This window comes from Anas platyrhynchos, chromosome 4 (assembly GCF_047663525.1).
Source record: "Anas platyrhynchos isolate ZD024472 breed Pekin duck chromosome 4, IASCAAS_PekinDuck_T2T, whole genome shotgun sequence".
NCBI classification, from domain to species: domain Eukaryota; kingdom Metazoa; phylum Chordata; class Aves; order Anseriformes; family Anatidae; genus Anas; species Anas platyrhynchos.
In genome coordinates, this window is record NC_092590.1 from 20,305,267 (window position 1) to 20,328,750 (window position 23,484).

General features: G+C 33.7%; 1 protein-coding gene across 4 annotated transcripts in view; it reads left to right on the forward strand.

Moving 5' to 3' along the window:
- TUSC3 (tumor suppressor candidate 3) overlaps window positions 1-23,484 on the forward strand; it is a 119,170-nt gene that overhangs the window by 23,940 nt on the left and 71,746 nt on the right. For all 4 annotated transcript variants that reach the window (XM_038178700.2, XM_038178699.2, XM_038178701.2 and 1 more), the window contains exon 2: window positions 19,636-19,805. In XM_038178700.2, coding sequence (XP_038034628.1) covers window positions 19,636-19,805 — 170 coding nt within the window. The remainder of the gene's footprint in view (window positions 1-19,635; window positions 19,806-23,484) is intronic.

Genomic DNA, 23,484 nt, shown 5'->3' on the forward strand with positions numbered 1-23,484 from the left:
CCTAATGATTAGAGAAGAAAATATGTAAGATTTCTGAAAAGCATTTTAATTGAATCTTGCCAAAAGAGATAGTGCTGTGTTCAATGATAGGCTCCCTGACGGTTAGGCACTAGAGGTTCAAGGACCTAAAAGTAAGAAAACTTAATCACGTGACAGGGGGAAAAAAATAATTCTTGAATTATCTCATTCAGACAGTCTAACGTATAGATCATCTTCCATCAGTCATTTGGAAAGAGAAACATAGGTTTATGCATGATACAGTTTTTAACCACCAGAAATAACCTAAGGGAGACAGTAGTTCTGTATGTTGAACTCACCTGCTTGATAAGTGCATGTGACTAGGAATGAAGTCTGGAGTCGCTTCTACAAGGTGGTCCTGGAATGCTGTGGTGATAGGGAGGAAATTTTTTTTTTTGTTGTTTGTTTGACAAACATTGAAGTATTTAGGAAAGAATTGCAACAAATATTTGTTGATCTGCCTGGAAGGTAAAGGCTTGAATTCAATCCTTGAATAAAGTTAAGCATTAAGGATGGACTTGACCACAATCTAAACTTACCTATATATATAAAAAAAAAAATAAATATCTGTTTAGTAAGGCCTGTCTCATATATCAAAAATTGTTTGGTTTGACAGTTGAAAGCTGAAGCTTAGGTAAAGTGAGAGATCAGGTGCAAATTTTGTAATGTAAGATACTTCATTAACTTGAGTTTAATTTACCTGAGGATTTAATTTGTCTTTTTGTTGTTTAGATTAAGTGATTTGTAATGCTGCTTCTTGTCTTAAGCTATGAAAATTACCCATTGCCAGCACAAGTTCCCTGATTTCTGTTTTGCAGTTCATTTTGCATGCTGTGTATTCTTTCCATATGCCACATATTTGTATCAACAAAGCATAACTGCATTGCAGAGCGACAAACTAGATATACTGCTCTCTTGTTAATCATTGGCTTTCTGGTATTTGAGAGTCAGTTGGATAGTTTGTTAGAATGTTAGCTGAATGTTTCTATCAGAGTATTCAGCACTGAAATTAACAGTGCTGACATTCTAAATGTCATTTGTAGATCTCAGTCGGAGCAGATGAATAATGCAAGTCATGCTTTCATAGCTGTTGAATTTTCTACAACTTTAGGAAATCAACAGTGCACTGATGTCTAATCAATCATTTAAGTTTTTATCACAAGTGTCAGCTGGAATCAATATATTTTAAGTAATATAATTTATCCCCCCAAAAAGTGTAGCTGTCCATTTTTCTTTTTTAAACATGTAGAAATTGTCATCTCTGCTCGTCCTTCCTCCTTTGTCCCCTGGACAACTCGGGTATGCTAGTATTGTGTGAAGGCAGCATTTGCTGTTGGGGACAAGATTGCTTGCATATATGCAACCATGAGTATTCAGTTCACTGATTTGTGATATCTATCTTACCATCTTTGTTTGCCGAAAGAGGTCTAACAAATTACCTGAAGGAAATGTACTGGATTAAGTACTTTTAGAAATTGCAATTATACTATCACAAGTTTGAACATGAGCTCTTATATCTGAGTGGTGGTAACACCACTTGAATGTCATTGCTAACTTCCTTGATGATCTTACAGACTACTTAGCACGCTAGCACCTGAGCAAGAAGATGAAAACAAAACCATCCGCTTGGTGAGGATGGGTAGATTTCACACTTAATTTCACACAATGATTAGAACAACATTATTTTAATCAATTACCTGAGGAAGTGATCAGCTGTGGTTTAGCCTGATAGTAAGCTTTGGGGATGATACCAAGTCCTGGAGACTATATCCAGACAGTATTTAGTAGTAAGGTCCCTGTCATGACAGCTAACAGATGGAATTATTAAAATGAAATAATTTGGCAGGTAAACTGAAATCAATTTTTTCCGTACCATTAATTTGGGGAGAAATGCTTTAGGGTTTGCAGAAATTTAATAAATATGCATAAGGTGATATTTTGTGTTCCACATCCTTTACATTTATACTGGCTTATTAAAGATTTAATTAAGTTTTCTAAAAAGGGAGAGGATGCAGTCTTGCAAAAAATGTAGATGACAGTGTGGGTTCACAATAATTAGGGCTTCAGGGATGAAATAAAGGGTCTCTACAGTTAATGAATATTAAAGCAATGCCTGCTCTGAAAACTTACAAAAATGACAGCATTTTACTTACCCCATCTGCCTTCTGTTTGTATTCCAGCCCTGGTCCTTCAGTATTTGTGACAAATGACATACCATTTACTTCTGCAACTATTGGTAGTAAACAAATGCTTCAGAACATATTTCATTTTACTGTTCTGTGCACAAGCAGATTTTTTTTGCCAACTTCCTAGTCTTCATTATCCTGCAGTGTCTTTGTTGTCCATCTGTTTAACTTCATAAAAAAAATCCAAAACTTTATTAATATCTTCCTATTGAAGCAGCATCTCAGAAAGCAATTTAAAGACTCCTGTTCTTTAAAACATTGTAAAAACTCGTGTTCTTTCCCTCATAAAGATGCTTTTGCTTTTTCTGTCATATTTCTAAAACCTTAACATAGAATATTATTAGGCAATAGATACGGTGAAACAACAGTAGATCACATTCACCTCTATTTTCACTGATATCCTTTATCTTGTGCACAGACACATGTAAACAAGCAGAGGAGATCTGTTACATCTTCCTTCTTTCGTGGCTTCTACATTGTTAGGACTAAAGCTCTCTTTGTTCTATGCTCGTCTGTTACCACCTTCTGCAATTATTTTCTGCTCCTTGACTAAGTTTTTATAGAACTCTCTATTTTGTGCAAGGAATTATTATTTAAATGTTCTTATTATTGGTGATAATCAGCATAAAAAAAAAAAAGAGCCTGTGCTCTGAACAACCTAAGTCTATAAAGTCTTTATCATTGCAATACTAAAAAAAAAAAGTGCATTGTTCTACAGTTTGAAAGGTGTGTTTAGTAGTGAGTTGAATACATGGATTCAGCCATGGATTTTTGGGGAGATGTGTAAGGTCTTGAGCATAGCTTCTTGTTTCTTTAAGCTTTATAGCACAGATTTAAATATACTGTTCATCCATGTACTGTGGGCATGGCAGAAGCTCACATCCTTTGTGCTTACAGTTTCTTGGCTGTTTTCCCGATCTGCTTCTCTTCTTCCTCCATTATCATAGATTCCATGTTATTTTCAGAATATCATCTGAAAATCTTCTGGATCTCCTCTTCCCAGAAAAATAAATCCCATGGCTTTCTGAACTCTTGACTGTTCTCTGTGCTCCATTGGAAATTCCAGTAACCAGCTCTGCTGGCAGTAAGCTGAAAGACAGTCCTTTTGTCTGTATTCTCATTCATTTCCATGGGAGAGGGGGGATAATTTCATGTCTGTGTGTAACGGAAAAGAGAAAAAGCACCTGTTAAATCTAGTATGGACTGTGAGGTAATAACAGGTAATTGAGCTTGCTTGAAATGGTTGTTACAATTGAGCTGGGCTCTCACCAGCACAACTTTCAGCTTTTGTAAAAGCATTGGCTTGCCTCTGATATGTATCTTTTGGTGGGAATGTTTTGAAAATGTACCTTTTCCTGAAAGCTCTCATATTGGTTGAAATTTAAAATTTTAATTGTCTAAAGGTTGCCTTATGCACATCTTTTTCTTCCCCCTGACAGTCTGTTTAAATGCCATTTACAAGTAGCAGAAAGGTAAATTTACCACTTGTGTTAACTGTATTTTTTTTGAGTGGAAACATTATGATGTACTCAAACAGGGTGTTTGTTTTTGTATACATATGAAGATTTATTTTAGCATTACAGAGCCTGATAATTTATCCTGAAGGCAGAGCTGTGTATATGCAAAGTGACTTAGTCACACTACAGATTACTTTTTTTTAAGAGCTGGTTAAAACAAAAGAAAGCCGTATAGCCCACCTGCCCTATGTGTTATATTTTATGGGATATTCAAATATGTGGACTTGCTTGTTGTTTGAACGATTTGTTTGCATAATTTCTGGCAAAAGTATTTTCAGAAAAATATTAAATGTCTCTTCTTACCTTGTACCACAAAATGCTACATTACTGGATATTTGGCCAAACCCAATGGGCCAAGCTAATGGTGTCTTAGCTGAGCAGTCAGATGATTTCAGTCTAGTCAGTGTTACCTAGATTGTGTGTATAAAGAAACTCTATATTAATCATTTTTGTTTAGATGACTAACACTCTACAGTTTCAGTCTGCATATATAATGCAGCATTTTAGTTTTTATATTTATTGTTTGCTACATACATCTTATGCATTTTAAAAATGTTTTTCTTTTTGGAACTATATTGTTCTGCAGAGCAAATTCAGTTCAGCTGAACTAAATTCTTGGAGTGGGAGATAAGTATGTACCAGGATAGTAAATTGGAAAATAATGCCTCTCTTGCTTATTTTTAAATGTGATTCAGACCTAAAAGTTTACAACAAATCATGTGGTGTTCTTGTTAAAGGATACGGTTCTGTCAAATGGAGATAAAGTATGTTCTTAGTCTTTATGTCTATTGGGATTAGGACAGTAATTGCATCTAATTTTTTTGTAATGCTTTTCTCCTCCCTGTGGTCACTGATGTATTAGTTCAGTGAAAATGTAGGAAGGAGTTGAAGTGTCTGTTGTGAATTTCTTAAGCAACAGGACTTAAATTCAGATTTGTTTCATCTCTAGGCTTGTTAGAGCAAAGCGGTCCCTCCCCCCCCCAGTTGTTACCTTTTGTTTAAGTATAGAGTAAAAATATATATATATTTGTAATATATTTGTAAATTATGGAAAACTTTGCAAACTTTATTTAGGGATGTGCACATACATAATACTGTTACTCATTTTTTCATTTTCCCTCTTATACTAAAAGTGAGGAGGAAATTTTTCATAGTTCATTTCGTAGAAGAGAGATTCGTTAGCATCCAGGTCATGAAATGTGAAACCTTGATGCCCTTGAATATCATGGGATATAAATTGTGCCAGGTTAGAATTGGAAGGAGCTAGTCAGTGTTATCTTTCCTTTTTCTTTGACATATTTTTAATGCTATAACAAGTTTCAGCTGCTTCCTATGATGAAAATCTCCCTAACTGATTATGTTCAAAGGTATGTAACCAATGTGAAATGAATGTTCCTGACTGGCATTTTTCCTTGTATTGAGGTGATTTGGTTGATGCACTTGCATAGTCAATGAATATTCACCAATTTTTGTGCTAAACATATTATCTTTGTATTTATTTCTGATTTTACATTTGCTTTTAGGACTCTATGATCTTCCTCTCAATAGAAATTATTGTTAATCTGTCAAAAGCTCTTAGACTCCTCCTGTTCCCTAAACTAGAGAAAGTTCTTGAATTTTTTTTCCCCGCACTTTGTCTTTGACTAGTTACGCAACTTGCCTTTTAGGTCCTCTTTGTAATTGGTTTGTTTGTAATTAGTAAATGAAGAGCTCAGAACTGTGCTCTCTGGTTATCAGCAGTCAGTTGCTTCCTCAGGTTTTATGGTTTATCCTTCCAATAGGAAGGTGTGAGTGTTCCAGCTTGGACCTTTGTGCTATCATAAAAATAATAGTAACATCCGTTCTGTTATAACTGTAAAGTGATGTCTTTTCACTTACTTTTTGGAGCTATTGGTGTGGCTAACTTTGCTATTTCATTATCATGGCAAATGGCATAGCATTTGTTGGGGAAGGTGGTACAGTGCTTTTCTGTAGCATCATATGGGAGAAGTGCAGTGCTTTATGCCTGCTCAGTCATAAAGGCAAACCTTTTGCATGGAAGCTGTTTTTGCAGGTTCATGACAATTCCTAGTTTTATAAAACAAGGTTTTTGAGGTGCCTTTTTTTTTCTACACTGATGGATGGGAATTGAAAGGTGAATGGGTGCTGGAAGGTAGAGTGGTTAACTAGTGTGTTAATACTGACCTTACAGAATGCAGATTTAAAAAGAAGAATATTTAAATCTAAGTTGAGTTAGCTGCAGTGTATCTTTTTGCTTAGCTGCTAACCAAGAAGAGACAAGAAGCTGCATAAATTTTATTTGTATATGTATAGATGCTTTCTTTGAAGATAATGCAGTCTTCGGCTTCAGTAATTTTCATTGTTTATCTTTGTGGAGTTATATTAAATACAAAGATAACATTTTCTATTTCCACATGTCCCTCAGATACTGAATATGTAGTAGGATATATAACATGTGTGCTCAGTTCCTGCAGTGTTTTGTAGGTGTCTGCAGTTGGATGGGGACTAGGCTGATGTTTAGCGTGGCCTGGTACAACCTCTGTTATATCCTTACAGGACTTGAGAGTGGATCAGGGTGCCTGCAGATAATCAGGGGCAGAAATGGCTGTTCTACAGCTAGAAAAAAAAACAGTGAAAGTGCTTCACAAAATTATCCTTCTAACTGTTCTGAAGGCTAATTTCTAAGATAGGTCTGTGGCACATACAGCTTTCATGGCCATGCCTCTTCTCTACTTTTACTTTTCCATTTTTTTAATCAATGAAATCCTTAAATTCCACCACTAAAAACAAACTGCAAAATACTTTATTTCCCTTATAGTTTTCTATCATTAAACAACCCGCACTCCAGAAGCACAAGGGTTCTTGTGTTTTCCTCAAATTCAGAAGCAGAATAACCAGCAGTCTACCGAGTCAGTCTACTGGAACTGAAGCTTGGTGTTTGACTTTCTTAGGTCTTGAAATAGGAATTTTACTCTTTCACAAAAAAAGTTTCAAGTGTCTTGGTGAGCTGAGGGGATCAGTTATTTTTAGCCCTGATAACTCCTAGACTTAGCAGATTTAATAGCGATCATTTATTGTGCAGTGAGAGGAGGTTTGCTTGTGTAAGTATTATTTATTTCTTTCCATGGGAGCACTGGAGGTGTTTAATCCTATGGATATGTAAGTATGGGTAAAACATGAAGATAAAGAGAACAGATAATATTAGTAAGAACTTACACATCTCTTTAAACACAAATTCAAATTGGACATGCAGTCATGTTACAAAACAAATTTTGTCCTTGATTTCAAGAACAAAACAATCTCTGCATGTCTATCTCTTCTTTTCTTAAGCCTTTATACTTGGACAATTTCAGCTCCAGCATTAATAAATACCTGAGAATTCTTGAGCAAAAAGATGTTGTATTTCCATTGCAAGAAAAATCTGTGACTGATATTGGTATCTTACAAGACACCAGAATGTAAGCTCAAGGCACAAATACATAGGACTGGATTCATTAGTTCTATTAATTTATCACAGAACTAGTAGTCTTTTGTTAAGTCTTCAAATGTTCATACAACCCAGTGTGGTAGGATGCACTTACTATTCATGTGTTGTGAAACCCTCTATACCATAAGCATCTTTTTCTCTCTGAAATTTGAAAAGCAAATGATGGTTACAGTGCATATATTAATTAGGGTACCAACATCTAATGGCTTTAAAAGTGTATATATATAAATAAAATCACAGTAGTTCACAGAAGACATTTATTTCTGCTTTTAATAACGACAGTTCTTATTTCCAAAACAACACTGTGGGAATACTGTATTATCGGGTACTTAAGTGTATAATTTTGGAGATGGCACTATCTAAAAATAAGTTAATTGCAAACTAACGACTTTAAGTCTATGCAGTGATTCAATTCCCAAGTGATGTGCCATCATCTTCGTTAAGAAGTTTCTTCCCAGGTCATCCATGTTTAAAAGTATATTCAAAATATCTGCAGAGCAACAGGAATTACTAAAGTTAGTAGATTAATAGCTTTGAAATAGAAAGTATACCCTTAAAATTTTCTGTTCAGTTATGGGCGTGTGTATGTAAATCTGTACTGCAGGTTAGCAGAAGTGGAGTCTAAACTGAAAATACCTTGTTTTGGCTTTTGAAATACCAGACAGGATAGAAATTTCCAATGCAGCAGATACTGTCCCAGGGCTTACACCAGGAGTCTGGCTAGTGTAGTATTCTACCCTAACAAGCAGCCAGTAGAATGCTCAGAAAGAGATGGTAAGAAGAAGACATGTATAGAATGTATTTCATTAGATATAACCTCTTTCTTACAGAAGTGTGTAGCTTCTAAGTTTTCTGAGCCTGAGGTTGTGTCACATCTTTGCTTACTTATCAATAGTAGAAGAATGGAAATAAGATGGCATTCAATTTGTAGTTAGACAAACTTGCTAGGAAAGCTTTAGAATCTGCCTAGAAATCAGGCTCTAAACAATATTATATTACAAATATATTCAAAGTAATTCAACTAATTTGCAGTAACTTTGGATAATTGTGGTGCTGTAACAAAAGATATGGGCAAAAATCCAAATACATAATACTAAATTTCTTAGAGAATGAAAAAGTCACCAAAGCCAAAAATAAGCCATTTGGTCATATGCCAATGTACTGAAGCTTTTGTCAAATTGTGTTTTGGTAAACAATATTCTAACGCTTTCCCATTTTAGTGATCTCAGTACCTGACTAGTTATGCTAGCTGTGCAATTTGGACTTATATAATTTATGACGCTACTCAAATTGAGAAACATTCATGTTCTTTTGATGTTTTTGGCATCTAGAATTTTAAGGAAGAAATTCAGTTTGGTATCTGTGGTAGGTATTTAGAAAATGTTTCAGTGTCTTTAGTAATGATACTAATCTAAAGATTGATAACAAGGTTGATTGCAATTTTTTGATTAATAGCTTTGACACTTATGTTGTACATAGACTAGTTCTTGCATAGCTAGATATCCTACTTCATAAAGTGCCTAATGTGCTTGTCACAAGATGGAAATTGTTTATTGCTTATCACCACATCTTTGCTCTGCAATTAGTCTTCTAATTCACTTACTATTCACAGTGTGTTGTGAAGAAGCAGATGAGAGATTTAACTCTATTGTACTTTTCCTGTGTGCTAATCAGCAAGGTAATGTTATTTTTTTTTTTTTTTTTGGGGGGGGGGAGGAGATGGTAATTGTAAACATGCCACTAGAAAATAGGTCCTTGAGACTCATTTTAGTAAAACCAAAAAGGCAAACTTGTGACCTCTCTCTGTTCTAAGTCTGGGGAGGTGAGGTATCCAGATTGTGCTTGTACCCAGAATGTTTTTCAATCAGATACTTTATGTGGCCTCTAGATCAACTTAAGAGGTCTTTCTGTGCTTGTGTGGAATAACTTCTTTGTAAGAACTCTGCTGATGTATTGATTTAGTTAAAGGTCACTTAGCCTCATCTAAATGTCTTTTATGTTCTTTAATATTCTATACCCTCATTTTAACTGTCCGTTATAGAATAACAAAATAAGGTAATGTACTGTTATGCTTCTTGATGGAGCAATTGGAAAAAAATAAAATCTTACATTCATTATTCTTAAGGGGATTCTGTCAACATTATTACGGCATGTTTGATTGAGCTGTCATTGTTTTCTTGTTCAAGCAGTTATATTTCTGATTACTAAGCAGTGCTTAAGTGTTCTTACAACAATTTCATTTCTGCCCTTTCATTCCTTTTTATTCTAGTATGTTTACGCTCATTTATGAAACCAAGGAATCTTTGATTCATTTGATACATCTTTGATGTATTGTATTCACTTGGCATTTAAAATTTTAAATGATTGTTAAAGTTAAATTAATTTGCATCCTTTTTTTTAATAGGATGTGCTCCTGTCCCTTACCATTCTTCTGTTAGAATCTAGTTTGCTATAAAGTCTTAGTGCTTTTCCCATAGCTAGCTGTTTATAATAAGCTTCTTTTTAAAGTAAAACTTGTTATCGTTGCATCAGTTGTTCAAGATCATTTCTGTACATCTAATGATTGAAAATAGAACCTACAGCATCTGCATTTTAACCTGATGTTTGAAATAACTTAGAAAATTGATGAAGAAGAAAATCCCTTTTTAACATTTACGCGAGGTTTTATTATCTGGATTTATTACTGTGTAGCACAGTACCTCACAGATTTGAGGGGCTAGTTGCTATGTGGTTATTCCACAGTGAAGAGAGCTCAGCTATGAATGGCTTTGTAAAATGTCTCTAGTATTCCTAAATAGAAAAGATCTGGCTGCAATTTAAGTTCTTTAATTTTTCAGAGAAGAAAGTAAGTTACGCTTCATATACATGTATACTGTTCTCTAAGACTGAGTCTTAAGGCATATTCTCATATGGGCATATGTATTTTCTTTTGTCTTCACAGTGTTTTAACTGAGTTGTCCAAGCTAATTCTTTTTTGTGTGTCTTAGCATCCAGTAATACCCTGAACTCTTGTTGCTTTTTCAGTTGTTGTTTCCTTTCAAATGGTGATATACTGCAGACATTTCACCAAATGAAAAGCAACCTTAATTTTCTGAAATGGTTTACCTGTGTCTTATTGCCATCATCATTGAGGGGAAGAAAAGAGAAATGGCTTGCATCTAGTTTCTATACTATTGAGACTTTGCTTTTTTTTTTTAAAAAAAAAAAAGTGTTAATAGTGAATCGGAGAAGTTGGTATTTCTAGAAAGAGAGGTACACATATTATGTAACAGTTGTTGAATAGCTTCCAGTAGTTACTTCATAATTCTCTACTGTACATTCAGCCAGGCTGCCGAGTGCTATGAGATAAGTATTACAGCAAACTGAACTTCATAAAAGGTCTTGAATGTGTGGAAGAATTCCTGAAACTCAGAATGGAAATACTATTAGAAACTAGTTTAAAGGGCTTTCTTAGCTAAGTATACACTCTAAGCTAAAACTCAAAGTATTCAGAAATGACAGACTGAACAAGTGTATTAATGCCACGGCATGTCTTGATGATCTGTAGCTGTGAGGTGTGTTCCTGGGCAAACAAAGTTTTTATTTGTGAAATAACAGCTGGGCGTAGAACTGATTTAAAAGTATCTGCATAAAAATCGTAAGTTTTTTAATAAAAAGGTATGGTCATATCCAGTTATCAGAAATCTGAAGAGTCTATGATTCTAAATACTGAAAAAAGCAGAGTTATTTATAAGATGCTTAACCTACTAATTGTAACTCTGCACAGATATTTCAATTTTGACCTGAGGGAATGGCATGAATCTGTGACAGAAGAGGTTCAGGCTGGATGTTAGGAAAAGTTTCTTCACGGCAATGATGATTGAGCACTGGAACAGCCTCCCTAGGAAAGTGGTCATGGCACTGAGTCTGCTGGACTTCAAGAAGTGTTTGGACAACGCTCTCAGACACATGGTCTGATTTTTGAGAGGTCCTGTGTGGAGCCAGGAGTTGGACTCAGTGATCATTGTGGGTTTTTTCCAATTCAGGATATTCTATGATTTGCTTCTTATTCAATAATGTTAGTTTTTTTAACTCTGTATCATTTTAATACTTTGCAAAGGCTTTTTTTCCATCTTATAATTTAAAACATTTGCAATATTTTTGCTAGGTCACCCTGAAATGTTTTCCAGTGAGAATAAATTGAACTTTTAAGTATTCCTGTATAACATGTAGTCTTGGAATCTTCCTGGTTGTCCTATATTAATTTTCCCAGGAATAGTATCTTTTCAGTGTAAAGGTGACCTAAACAAAATATACTTAGAGGTTTAGCAGATTTTTTCCTTCTAGTATCTTTTCTCTAATTTGTAATTCATCCTCCTTATATTTGTTGTCATAGAATCATTAAGGTTGGAAAAATCTACAAGATGATCTGGTCCAACCATCCCCCTAGCACCAATATCACCCACTAAACCATATCCCTAAGTGCCATGTCCAACCTTTCCTTAAACACCCCCAAGGGACACTGACTCCACCATTTCCCTGGGCGACTCGTTCCAATGCTTGACTGCTCTTTCTGAGAAAAAATGTCTCCTCATTTCCAACCTAAACCTCCCCTGGCACAACTTCAGGCCATTCCCACTAGTCAATAATTACCTGTGAGAAAAGGCTGCCCCTAGCTCCCCACAACTTCCTTTCATGTTTTTAATTACTTCTATGATCTGTGGGGAAAAAAAAGGGGGAAAAAGTCTATTGTTAATGTTGTACAAGGCATGTTATCTAGGCCTATTTCTATAAACTCTGAGATATTAATGCAGTGTTTAACACAGTACAATAGGGATATGTGCTTGTTTTCAGCACTAGAATCCTACTCTGTAATTAATCCTGTTGACTATACAGACTTAGTTTTGTACTAGGTGAACTTTATAAATAGTTATATTAAAAATTATGACGTTATGAATGTGCTGAAAAATATTTATTAAAAATTTAATTTCTTATAATTTGAAAGCAATAATCAATTATGGATCCATGGAAATTAAAGATCATTTTGAAATCCCCTGGATCAAATAGATCCATGTAAACCATTATGTAGTTTAATTTCGAACCTGCTTTTTCTACTGTGAAAAATATGTATTGATGTAATTTTATTTTTGTATAGTGATCAGAAATTGACAACTCTGTGTAATAAGAAATCAACAAAAGATTTCTTTAATTGTTAATAGTGCATCTTGTGGGCTAAAATAATATTAATAAAAAATGAAACTTGGTACTTTTAGTTCTGTTGACTTACTTATCTGGACCTTAAAAGGACAGTTGACTTTTCCATCTTTTGTGAAATAAGAATTGGGTATAGAACTAACTTAAAGCATCTGTTTAAAAATCATGATGAAAAGATGAAACTCCAAGAAGCAAATCCTGTTTAAACTGTCACAGCTATATTAACTTCAGGTCAGTGGAGCATAATATTGAGTCAGTGATACTGTGCCAGTTTACATGGCTTCTCAATTATTTTTAGACAATGGCTTTTTGTAAATAAAATTTTCCCTTTCAGAGAAAGTACTGTCTTTAAAAAATTCTTTGTACATTACTAGTTAGTAATCTTTCTATTAACAGAATTTATTTTTAAAAGGCACAAAAATAAAATTAGATTTGAAAGATCTAGGAAAGCTGTAGAGGATAGAGGGGGACAAGAGAAGAAAACATTTTAGTACAGATAAAAACATTCTCAACAAAGGAATTAGTTTATGACCTATAGAAGATTGAAGGCATCAGAAGCATTGTATAGTATTTGATGTAAACGGTGCTAATTTCTGTTGAAGAGAAGCATTTTCCGTCATGGAAGATCAAGTACCTTTAATCCGAAAGGTCTCTGTTAGAGCTATTTTCTTGTGTTGTTTATGAAGAAATTGCATTTAATGAAGTGTAAATTTGACATGACCCACAATATCTATTCCTGTTTATAGACAAGTTCAAAACAATAAATAATATTTTATGTAAAGCTATTGATGCTGCAGGTCTTTTTTTTTTTTTTTCCAAGAGGAATTAACTTTTTGCAAAAATTGAAATATGCTTTAATAGTTTTCTGGGATCATGGAAGTGCTAGAGAAGAGTGAAGATATAGTCAGATCAAAGATTTTTTTTTAAAGTAACTTCAAGTCTATAAGCCATATAAGCTCAAGTTTAGACTTGCCTCTTACAGAAAAGAAAGAAATCATAACAAATGGTTAGAGAAACTCATGCTTCAAGCAGTCTTTCAGTCTACATTAGCTCTTTTTGCTAAGGTATACATTTAAGAAACATGACAATCAAGCTACCTCAATTTTTTGATTGGCAAAGTTGTAATTTAAGAAATCCTTTAAAAACATAGTTAATCTCCTGTAGCAATGTTAGTGTAACACCATTAATTTGGAAGATGCACTACTGAAACTGTGAGATTTGAGCTACTAGTTTGAATTTGAATTTTTCATCAGGAAATGGGGCACGGCTTGCTAATAAGTGTTTCCTCATCTTACTAGTGGAGTCTTCATCTAATTCTTAGTAACTATTTTGAGAACTTTTTCTTAATATGGGAATCTCCTCTTACAGACCTTGGCCCTACTTTTCCAGAGTTAAGGTTTTCTGTGTTCACAAGTCTAGTTGTATTCAAGGGGCATCCTCTTTTCTCATACCTAAACCCTCTTCTGAAACCTGAAGGAGGCTGGTTGGTAGACCCAGTAAGTTTCAAATGAATGGAAGCTAATTTGGAAATTGAAGCATTTAGTAGGATCTTTGGGACTTTGCTTTTTTAAATGTCTGTCTGTTGTAAGTTACCTGTGTGGTCATGTTCTAACTGAAGGCAAGGTAAATCAAAAGTTGTTTAAAGTAGAAACTCAACTCCAAATACATTTCCTGTAATGTAAAGTCAAACAAAATTTTAATGACGAAGACACTGACGGAACTCTTATGAGAATCAGGGAGAAATTGCCCTTTGCCATACTCCTGCCATATTACTGTGATACATATTTCCCAAATCAGCTATTGCCAAGATAAACAGATCTGAATTAAAAGATTTAAGACTGTATATAATTTTCTCTTAAAAATAAAAGGTTTGTCTTGAGAATGTATCGCATTCATTGGGCAGCCAGGGCAAGCTGCAATTGGGAAAATCTGTTGTGTGTTGTGGTGTTATATATATATGTGTGTGTGTGTGTGTGTGTATAACTTTTTTTTTTCTTCCGCAGCCATGCATGGTTTTATTTGGGCCAAGAGAAATTTACAAAACCTGGTCAAGGAAGATTAGCAGTCAAGTGATGGGAAACATGTGTACAGGGTGGTGGTGATTGTTTATCCTTTGTCTTGTAGGCATTGTGTTTTTGGAGAATGGATAAATAAAGCTGTGTTTTGAGTTGCTAGTGGCAGAGTACAAAAAGGAAGTCTTGTAAATGCCAAGCTCTACTGGGTTAAGAAACAAGGAGGAGATAAGGGGGATCACTGGGAAGCAATCCCTAACTGGGAATTGCTTTGTGGAAGGCTTCTAACCAGGTGCAGATGCCAGAAGCCAGGCCTGCCAGCATCATCTTTTTCATAGCTTGTCACAGTTTGCCTACAGTTCTGACAGGTGGCATAGCTGTTTCATCACATCACCGAAAACCGAGATCTATAATAGATGAACTTTAACTTTATTCTTTTGCTTTGTTCTTGATTCAGTGATGTGGGTAACTTCACATGGAAAAATCCTTTGCTAGCCATAGTAACAAAAGCAGAATTATTTAGAATTGCTCTCCTGAGCACCTGACTTCAGTAGGGACTGCTCATCTGCTTAACGGGATTGAGGCCAAAACATTAATTGCTCTGCTCCTACTCCAGCAACAAAAATGATTTTCATAGGTCATCTCTTCATGGAGCAATCCCTGAACTGCTTTCTTTATTGCATCAGAAAATTCCTGGATTCTGATTTTCTCAGTTGTGTCTTTATGGTTTATTTAGTTTTGAAAAAAAAATGTGCTGTATGTTTGCATTTGTTACAAAACACTATAGGAACAGTAAACAGTGTTACTGTTGTGTTTTACAATTCTTAATGTTCGTGTTGTTTACACACACATCTTGCATTTTCCTTTATTCTAACTGGAGAATTGGCTAATGAAAATAAATGATACATGGCTGCCTTTTCACCAGTTTATTTAAATGTTTTACATAGCTGTTTGCATCAACAACATTCCAAGTTTTTTCTTAAAAGAGGAGTTTTGCTTCCTGAGATTTATGCTTGTATTTCAACAACAACAAAAGCCCCATTGAGTTATCAGCAGAAAGCTGGTAAATTAACTAGTGAATGTTCAGAGGATCTCTTTAAATAAATGTTTAAATAAATGCAGGGTCTTCTATGAACTGGAAAGGAGCAGAAAACTAGCAGCATAGGGCAAAAATGAGATGGTGTTTGTGATTTTCTGGACATAAGCAACAATCGTTCGTGTATCTCAGTCATTGCAAGCAGCGTTTTGCCTAGCGTATCAGATTTAGCCACTTTCTGTTATTTGGAGATATGGAGAATTTGGAGAGATGGAGAATTCTGGCAAACAGACAAGTTTGCCAAGTGGAAAGAGGTGGGTCAGTAACACTTCAGCAAAAATCTGGCATCCTAAAGGTTATTCGCTTTGGTGATAGTTTCTGTATAGCTGGATGATAATCAGTGAAAGAAAAATGCTGAAGGATATCTTTAGTTTCAGTAATTTACGTTGCAAGAATAATTTAGGGTTATGTTAATTTTCATGTTAATTTTTTTAACAATGCTTTCCTGGGTATTACCTGACAAACTTTTTTTCCCTTAGTTTTTCAACGCTGATCTTTTATGCAGGAGAAAAAATTTGACTGGAGATACAGTTTATAGTCATACTTGTAGTCAACAATCTTTGTTTTTTTTTCTCTTTGTTTTTATGCAGTATTATTTTAAGAACTGTTAATTTTCTTATAAAAATATCTAATATACATTCTGGATTATGAAATCTCAAAGTCCAGTCTGCTAGCTTCAGCATTTAAAATATATATTTTTTTCTCTTTTAATAGACTGCTCAATTTCTAACAGCATTGACAGTCGGTGCCTTTTTTGATTCAGAGTTGTAAACAGTTGTAATGTTGAAATCTGCCATCTTTCCTGAATGCTGGTGCTCGACTTCAAAGTAAAATGCACAGCTACAGTGGAAACTCATTTAACACTAGGTTTATTTATTTCCTTCTTAAATGAAATGAGCAGTATTCATTGTGTAAAGGATAGAAAAGACAGACCAGTATCAGACCTCATCTATCTGTGAAGTGTTATAAACCAGAAAGACTTAAAATATAGGACACGGCACAGACATCACAGTGAAGCTACCTAACTCCAGAAGATCTGATCTATTCATTATACTGCAAAAGCAAACTTTCTGGAATAGAAGTGATTTAAAAAATAATAAAAAAAAAGGGTTGAATAATTAAGTGCAGTCAGTTATCTAAGATTAGGTGATCTGGCCTATAGAAGAATTTTTGTAATGTATGTGATTATCTACTGTTTATTCAATGGTATTTTTATATTCAAAAAAATGTAGATTTTCCAGAATCCAGGGAAGCAAGTGATAAATTTGTACCTGCCAAGCTAGTATTTCAAGAATATGAAGTTGGTTACTTGGTACCATAAACTTATTTGGTTAACTTATTTGCTGACTTTCTACCTGCCATTTAGAAAAAGCAGAACAGAAAACATAAGTGGTTGAGAACATTGTGGTGAACTTTGTGGTACTGTACAAGAGCCTTCATGGTTACATGTAGGTGACCATATACATGTCTGAATCTGGAGGGGGAAAAAAAAAACACACTACCTCACCATGAGGCAATTGCTTATTGGTAACGCAGGTTTCCAAATTCAACTTTGTATAGAGCTTCTCTGGGGAGTTCTCTTTTGATATAATTGATAATTTTGTAGAAAAAAATACGATATAGCAGTAATAAACAACGGTCTTTTTCTCTCTCCCCCCCCCTTTTTTTTTTGTTAAGGTTGTGCTTTTACCATAGTACCCTTAATGCTACTTCATGGGTTTGTATTTCTTTTCTCTGAATAAGATCTATTCTGTAAAGTGTGTGGTTTTCTCTACCAAGAAACACATTATATGTTCTTCTGTGCTAATTTAAAAGTTATCTTAGTTCTCCTTGGTTTATCCTTCAGTTATTCCAACTTTTGGAAATATTTTCCATATCCTTTTTGTTCCTGCTTTACTGCACATTGTGCACTAGTGTACCTAATACAAAACCAGTGTGTCTTTTGAAATTAATATGTTTAATCCAGATATGGCTAACTGAGGATACAAATGAGTAGGCTGTATTTTTTTTATGTATTCTGCATTCTGCTTTTTTTTTTTTTTAAAAAAAAAGAAAAAGAACTTTTGTAATATCTTATTGAAGCAAAACTACCAAAACCGAGTAAGTCTAATAGCAGAAGAAAACTTCTAGTACTAATTGATTCATTAGTATTTTCATGATAAACAGAGTTGTAATTTCTCCTTTGGATTTGTGATTATAGAACTCAGCCAAAATATGGTAATGGCAATGAAAATTTAAAAGATTTTTTTTTCTTTAAATCTTTGTCAGGACAAATGAATGTAGCTGTCTCAAAACTGTTCAAGATTTATGCTGATCAAAGCTTCTTTTAGACTTAAAACTTCTGATTACTGTTTGTGCCTTAGGAGTTACAAGGGTCATCTTTAGGATGGAAGATCTGAGAGTAATTTTCCTTTATTGTTGTAGTTAGTCCTTCCCTCCCTCATATATGTATCTTGACTCTTAATTATGGCCATACTGATTTGTCGGAATATTACTAGATTAAGTTATTCTTCTATTTATTTTATTTTATTTTATTTTATTTTATTTTATTTTATTTTATTTTATTTTATTTTATTTTATTTTATTTTATTTTATTTTATTTTATTTTATTTTATTTTATTTTATTTTATTTTATTTTATTTTATTTTATTTTATTTTATTTTATTTTATTTTATTTTATTTTATTTTATTTTATTTTATTTTATTTTATTTTATTTTATTTTATTTTATTTTATTTTATTTTATTTTATTTTATTTTATTTTATTTTATTTTATTTTATTTTATTTTATTTTATTTTATTTTATTTTATTTTATTTTATTTTATTTTATTTTATTTTATTTTATTTTATTTTATTTTATTTTTATTTATTTATTAAATCCTAGGGAAGCCATCTTTTCTCCTTGGACCGTTGTTCTTGCACGGTATTTGTGTTTGTTGTCTCGCCTGTTACCATGTTCTCTTTTCCCAGATCCTCATTGGTTTCCTCTTTCGCCAACTCATCCTGTCTTATCACAGGTCTCACACCTTCCAGTCTTCTGACCTTAGTTTCTTTCTTGGTTGGTACCGCCTTCACTTTCTCTCTGTTTCTGCCTGTCTCTTTTTTCTGTCCTACCCATCCTCCCTCAGCACTCAGCTTCTGTGTGTATCATTCCAGTTTTCTCTGCTGTTTTTTTTTTCCCTCTGCTATTACTCAATATAGGCAGCTTCCACGGTGTCCTTGGGTGAGGAACTTAAAACAAGATGGATTGCATTGGTCCTGGTATGTTGTAGGTGTAGCGATCCACCTACGTTGTCAGTGCAGCCTCACTCAAAGTAGGTGATTTTGAGAAACTAACAATTCTCTACAGAGCGTGTATGACATCAGTCTCACTTGGAAAAAAAAAAAAGTATAAATAGGTTTTCACAGGAATAGTTAGATGAGTGTATTTGATGTAAGGGCCATCTGCTAATGTGTGTCATAGTCTGCTTTTAGATCATTCATGTAATTTAATACTTTCATGGAAAAGAAAAAAGCATGAAAGCAAAATATGTGCTGTTTTTTTTTTTTTTTTCTTATACACTCATAGTTCAGCCCAAATAGTATCGTGATCTCAGTCTTAAAAGAAACTAAAACCATGATCTTAGAATGGAACATGCCTAGGTTTTACAAAACAGAGCAATCTGTATCAAAATACAAAATATTAATGTATAAATTCAACATAAATATGCATATGTGTAAAGAAATGTTATATCTATTTCTTTGTAACAGATTTTTCTTTCATCTTAATGTTTGACAATATGTCTTTACTAAATATTTTACTAATGTTTTTACGAAACAGAATGCGTAGCATAATGTTGCATCATCTAAAGCTTCCAATTGAAGTTAAATTATTGCCATACTGATATCTCTTATTTAGTCAGCCTTACTCTATGCCTTTGCTGTAGGTAGGAAGCTGTCTGATTTCATTTTGTGCATCCTTTAAGACCGGATTGAGTTATTTTAAGATACTTACAATCTACTTGTCTACATACAAGACTAAACTGTGCTATACAGTTTTCCCCTCTGGGCATGCAAAGGCAGAATAGAGCTACAAAGTGCTTGAAGTTTAAGCTTAAATGTTCCTCATCTTTGTCCTCAATTACAGAATCTTCTGGCTGAGAAGGTAGAACAGCTGATGGAGTGGAGCTCAAGGCGCTCGGTCATCCGCATGAATGGAGACAAATTCCGAAGATTTGTGAAGGCTCCACCTCGTAACTACTCTGTGATAGTGATGTTCACTGCTCTACAGCCACAGCGGCAATGCTCTGTTTGCAGGTAATTCATTTTTTTTTCCGTCTTTCTCACCACAGTTTTCAGGTGAACATTTTAATCAATGTGAAATACAGGTAGGACTGTTCTTTGCTTGGGGCAGATATTTACTATTTAACAGCCTCATGTGTTTGTTAAAGCATCATTTCAACTTCTTTTTAATATATATGATAAATTTTAGAAGTTTTTTTAGTTTTAGCATTTTTTAATTACAGTTGAACAAAATGTATGCCACCTAGGACTAAAACTTTTTAAGAAATCTGCTTTATACTATTATCAGTCAGCTGCAATCTCTCCAAAGATGTTTTGTGATAAAGTAAATAATTACCTTTCAATAATATGACATTTCACTAATTTCTCCCATTAAGTGATATCTAAAGCTCTGATACAGATGTGAGTTATGCTGTGATTTCACCGATTTGGATGGTTCTTACATGCAAGTGCATTTTTCCACAAGGAAAAATATTGTGGAATACTGTCTGGCACTGCACTTTGAAATGTGCTGTTAGCTCCTTTTAGAACATATATTGGAGTGGTAGTGGTATTCTTCTAAGTCCAAGATCTTTCTCTGAAAGTTTCTAGTTCAATGCAGTTAATCAAAAAATGACAAATGATAGACATGGGAATGGGGCCAAGGGACTGAGAGCTAGTCATGTACTTAATTACATTACTAAATCAGAAATTGAGCTAATAAAACCTTCTTCAGCCAAAACATGCATTAGAAATTACTGTGTTTAGGCTTATTATTCAGGGTGTTCAAAACTTATCTAAATAGGCACCGGAATGCTGCATAGAACTACAAAATAGGTAACATTTATATGAAGAATATTTCTTTGTTTTAAATAGGTGTAATGTAAGCAATATTTAAAGTTGATAATTGTTAGTAACTTGTTGGATTTCTTAGGCAATAGAATGCAACATTTACAACACAAAATTCAGCTGGCTTGCAATCATAAGATGAAAACCTGTAGTTATATATGTTTTTTCTTAGATGTTTTAATAGGTTAATTTTTTGCTGTTGGTTTCAGTTTGTCAGTTTTGAAGAAGAGTGTGTAAATTGCATTCCCATGAGTTCACCCTCCACATCTGAACTGTGAAGGGGAGGAAGTTAGGTACAGAAGCTAACATTGCTAAGTCAAAGTAATACTGCTTTACCACTTCCTGCACTTGGTTGCTACTATTTCTTTGCATTGCCAGAGTTTAACTTTAGGAAATGAAACAAGAGTTGGAAGTTTACCATATTGTTTAAAATCACTTATTATTTTCCTTCCAAGTAGATAAGTTAACCTTATAAGCTTCATCCTGTAATATGCTAGGCTAGGTATTTATGTATAGAAGCAACTAAAAATCTATAAGCATAACAGGAAGAAAAAAATCAACATACTGCTTTCAGTCAGGATTATTTAAATGAATGTGAAGTTGAGATCCTCTCTTTCATGTGAAATAAAAGAAATTTAATGAGGTTGATCGTACTGCACATAAAACCATTATTAGGAAAATCGACATTTTCAGATCAATGGCTAATTAATGGATGGGAGCACTGAAAAGATATACAGAACTGAAATGCATGCATTACTTTATTGTTAGCTATTCACTAGCCAGTTTGCCTAAAGGAAAAATAGATTTTTAACTAAATCTGTAATGTTCTGTGAGGATGCTTCTATCCACGGTTTAAGTTAACTGTTGCTAATCAAAATATTTTTGAAACAGTTGTATACAAAAACCAATGTTATATTTAAAATAAAAAGTAGTATTTAGACTGAAATATTTGTCTTTGAATAACTGTCTCAAGAATTAGTATGCTCACCCCCCCCCCTGCACCCAAAAAAAAAAAAAAGTCTAAAGGTCTTCTCTCTTTGGTGGATAGATTTGACATTTTGGTGTTTTATCTCAGTGTCCAGTTTGTAAAGAATAGGGGAGCAGTATTTTTAAAAGAGAAATGTAGTGTGCTGCTGTTGCATAGAGCTACCTCAAAAGCTAAGCATGAATAACAAAGTATTATATGGAAAAAAAAAAGAGAGAGAGAGAGAGAGAAATAACAGGTGGGAGAGCAATGGTGGGAGATGTGCTCCTCTTCTGCAGAAGAGCAGTGGAAGCTGATTGTCATTGGAGTTGACCATTGAAGACTTGTTCATCTGAGGCCATGAGGGGTAATGTGTCCTATTGTGTTAAAATAAACTGTATCTTTTGTGTATCTGATTTTGCATTTGTCTAGATTTAGAATGCTTGATGTCAGGTTGATCCCCTACCTACAATGTTGTTGTACATTCCTTCAAGTGTTTTGAATGATTTTACTACCAACAATGGAGAGGTAGTTTCTTCCATCTAGGAAGTTAGCATCACCCACCTTTCAGAGTGAACATAAAATCAGTTTGGTGGTCAAGTTTTGTACCAGACTAAGGAATACAGTGTCTGTCCATTGCTGAAGAGTGTTGTTTGGACATTGTCTAGAAGGTGTGAAGATCTTTTTCCCAATCTTTTCAACACCAGAAAAGTTCCATATTTTGGTTAAAACTTGGTTGAGTGATCGTAGCCAAATCTTAAAACTTTTGGGATTATGCTATGTAATAACTTCTGAAAAAGTATACCCTTATATATAGTAAGAAACCATACGTGGAGAAAAGACCCCATTTGTCTCAGAAAATCCAAGTTTTTTCTGTGTACAGCAAAGACAACATTGTCACATCAGTCACATAAATCACGTAGAAGTTACAGGTTTGTGAAAGCATGTGGAAATAATATAAATTTACTCTTAAAATGCTGCGTGCCAAGAAATCCTCGTGACTTCAGAAATTTGGATGAAACTATGTAAAATTAACCTTTCAATTACTAGTTGATCTTTTTGATTAAAATCAAAGCATATTGCATATTTTGTAGATGTTCTCAAGCAAAAATTACTGAAGATCTTTTTTTGCCAATGGAATGAGAAGCATTTTTTATCACTGCAGGAAATAAATAGATAATGTTACACATCAGCTTGAGAAGGGTTAATTGAAAAAAATCAGTGATTCTCACTTAATTTGTCATTTTTTATGTAATTTATCTATTCATCCAGTGTCTTTGTTCCTAATACATGTAATACTGTTGTATTTAATGCTTTCTGTTTACATAATTTTGCTTGATTTGCTTCAAATTCTTTTACATAATCTTTTTTCAGTATTTTAAATACGTACTTTTAGAAGTTAAAAATTATATATATAAATTCTGATTTATTCTATGTCCATAACGAATCAGATTGATTTACAGGTGATTCTGAAAAGGCAACAACCCATTTCTCAACTCTGAGACACGGATTGGTTTGGTATTCATCTTAATGAAATATTTTCACTAACAGTTTTCCAAAGGCTGTGTTTATGAAGAAGCAGCCAAAAAAGGCTAGGAATGGAGAGAAGCTTGTGTAGCCAGTATTTTTTTTCACCCCATGTTGACTAGACTGTTGTATATGTAAAAGCTTGTATTGAAAGGAGCACTCCCATTAGATGAAGTTGTGTATGCATCTGTAAATATGTGTGTGTAAAGAGTATAATAAGTATGTAAGTGTATATATATATAAGTATATATACATGTGTATATATATATTATATATACTTGTAGTATAGTATATAGTATATATAATATACTATAATATATATCGTATATATAAATATATAGTGTATATACTTATATATATATAAAGTATATAAAA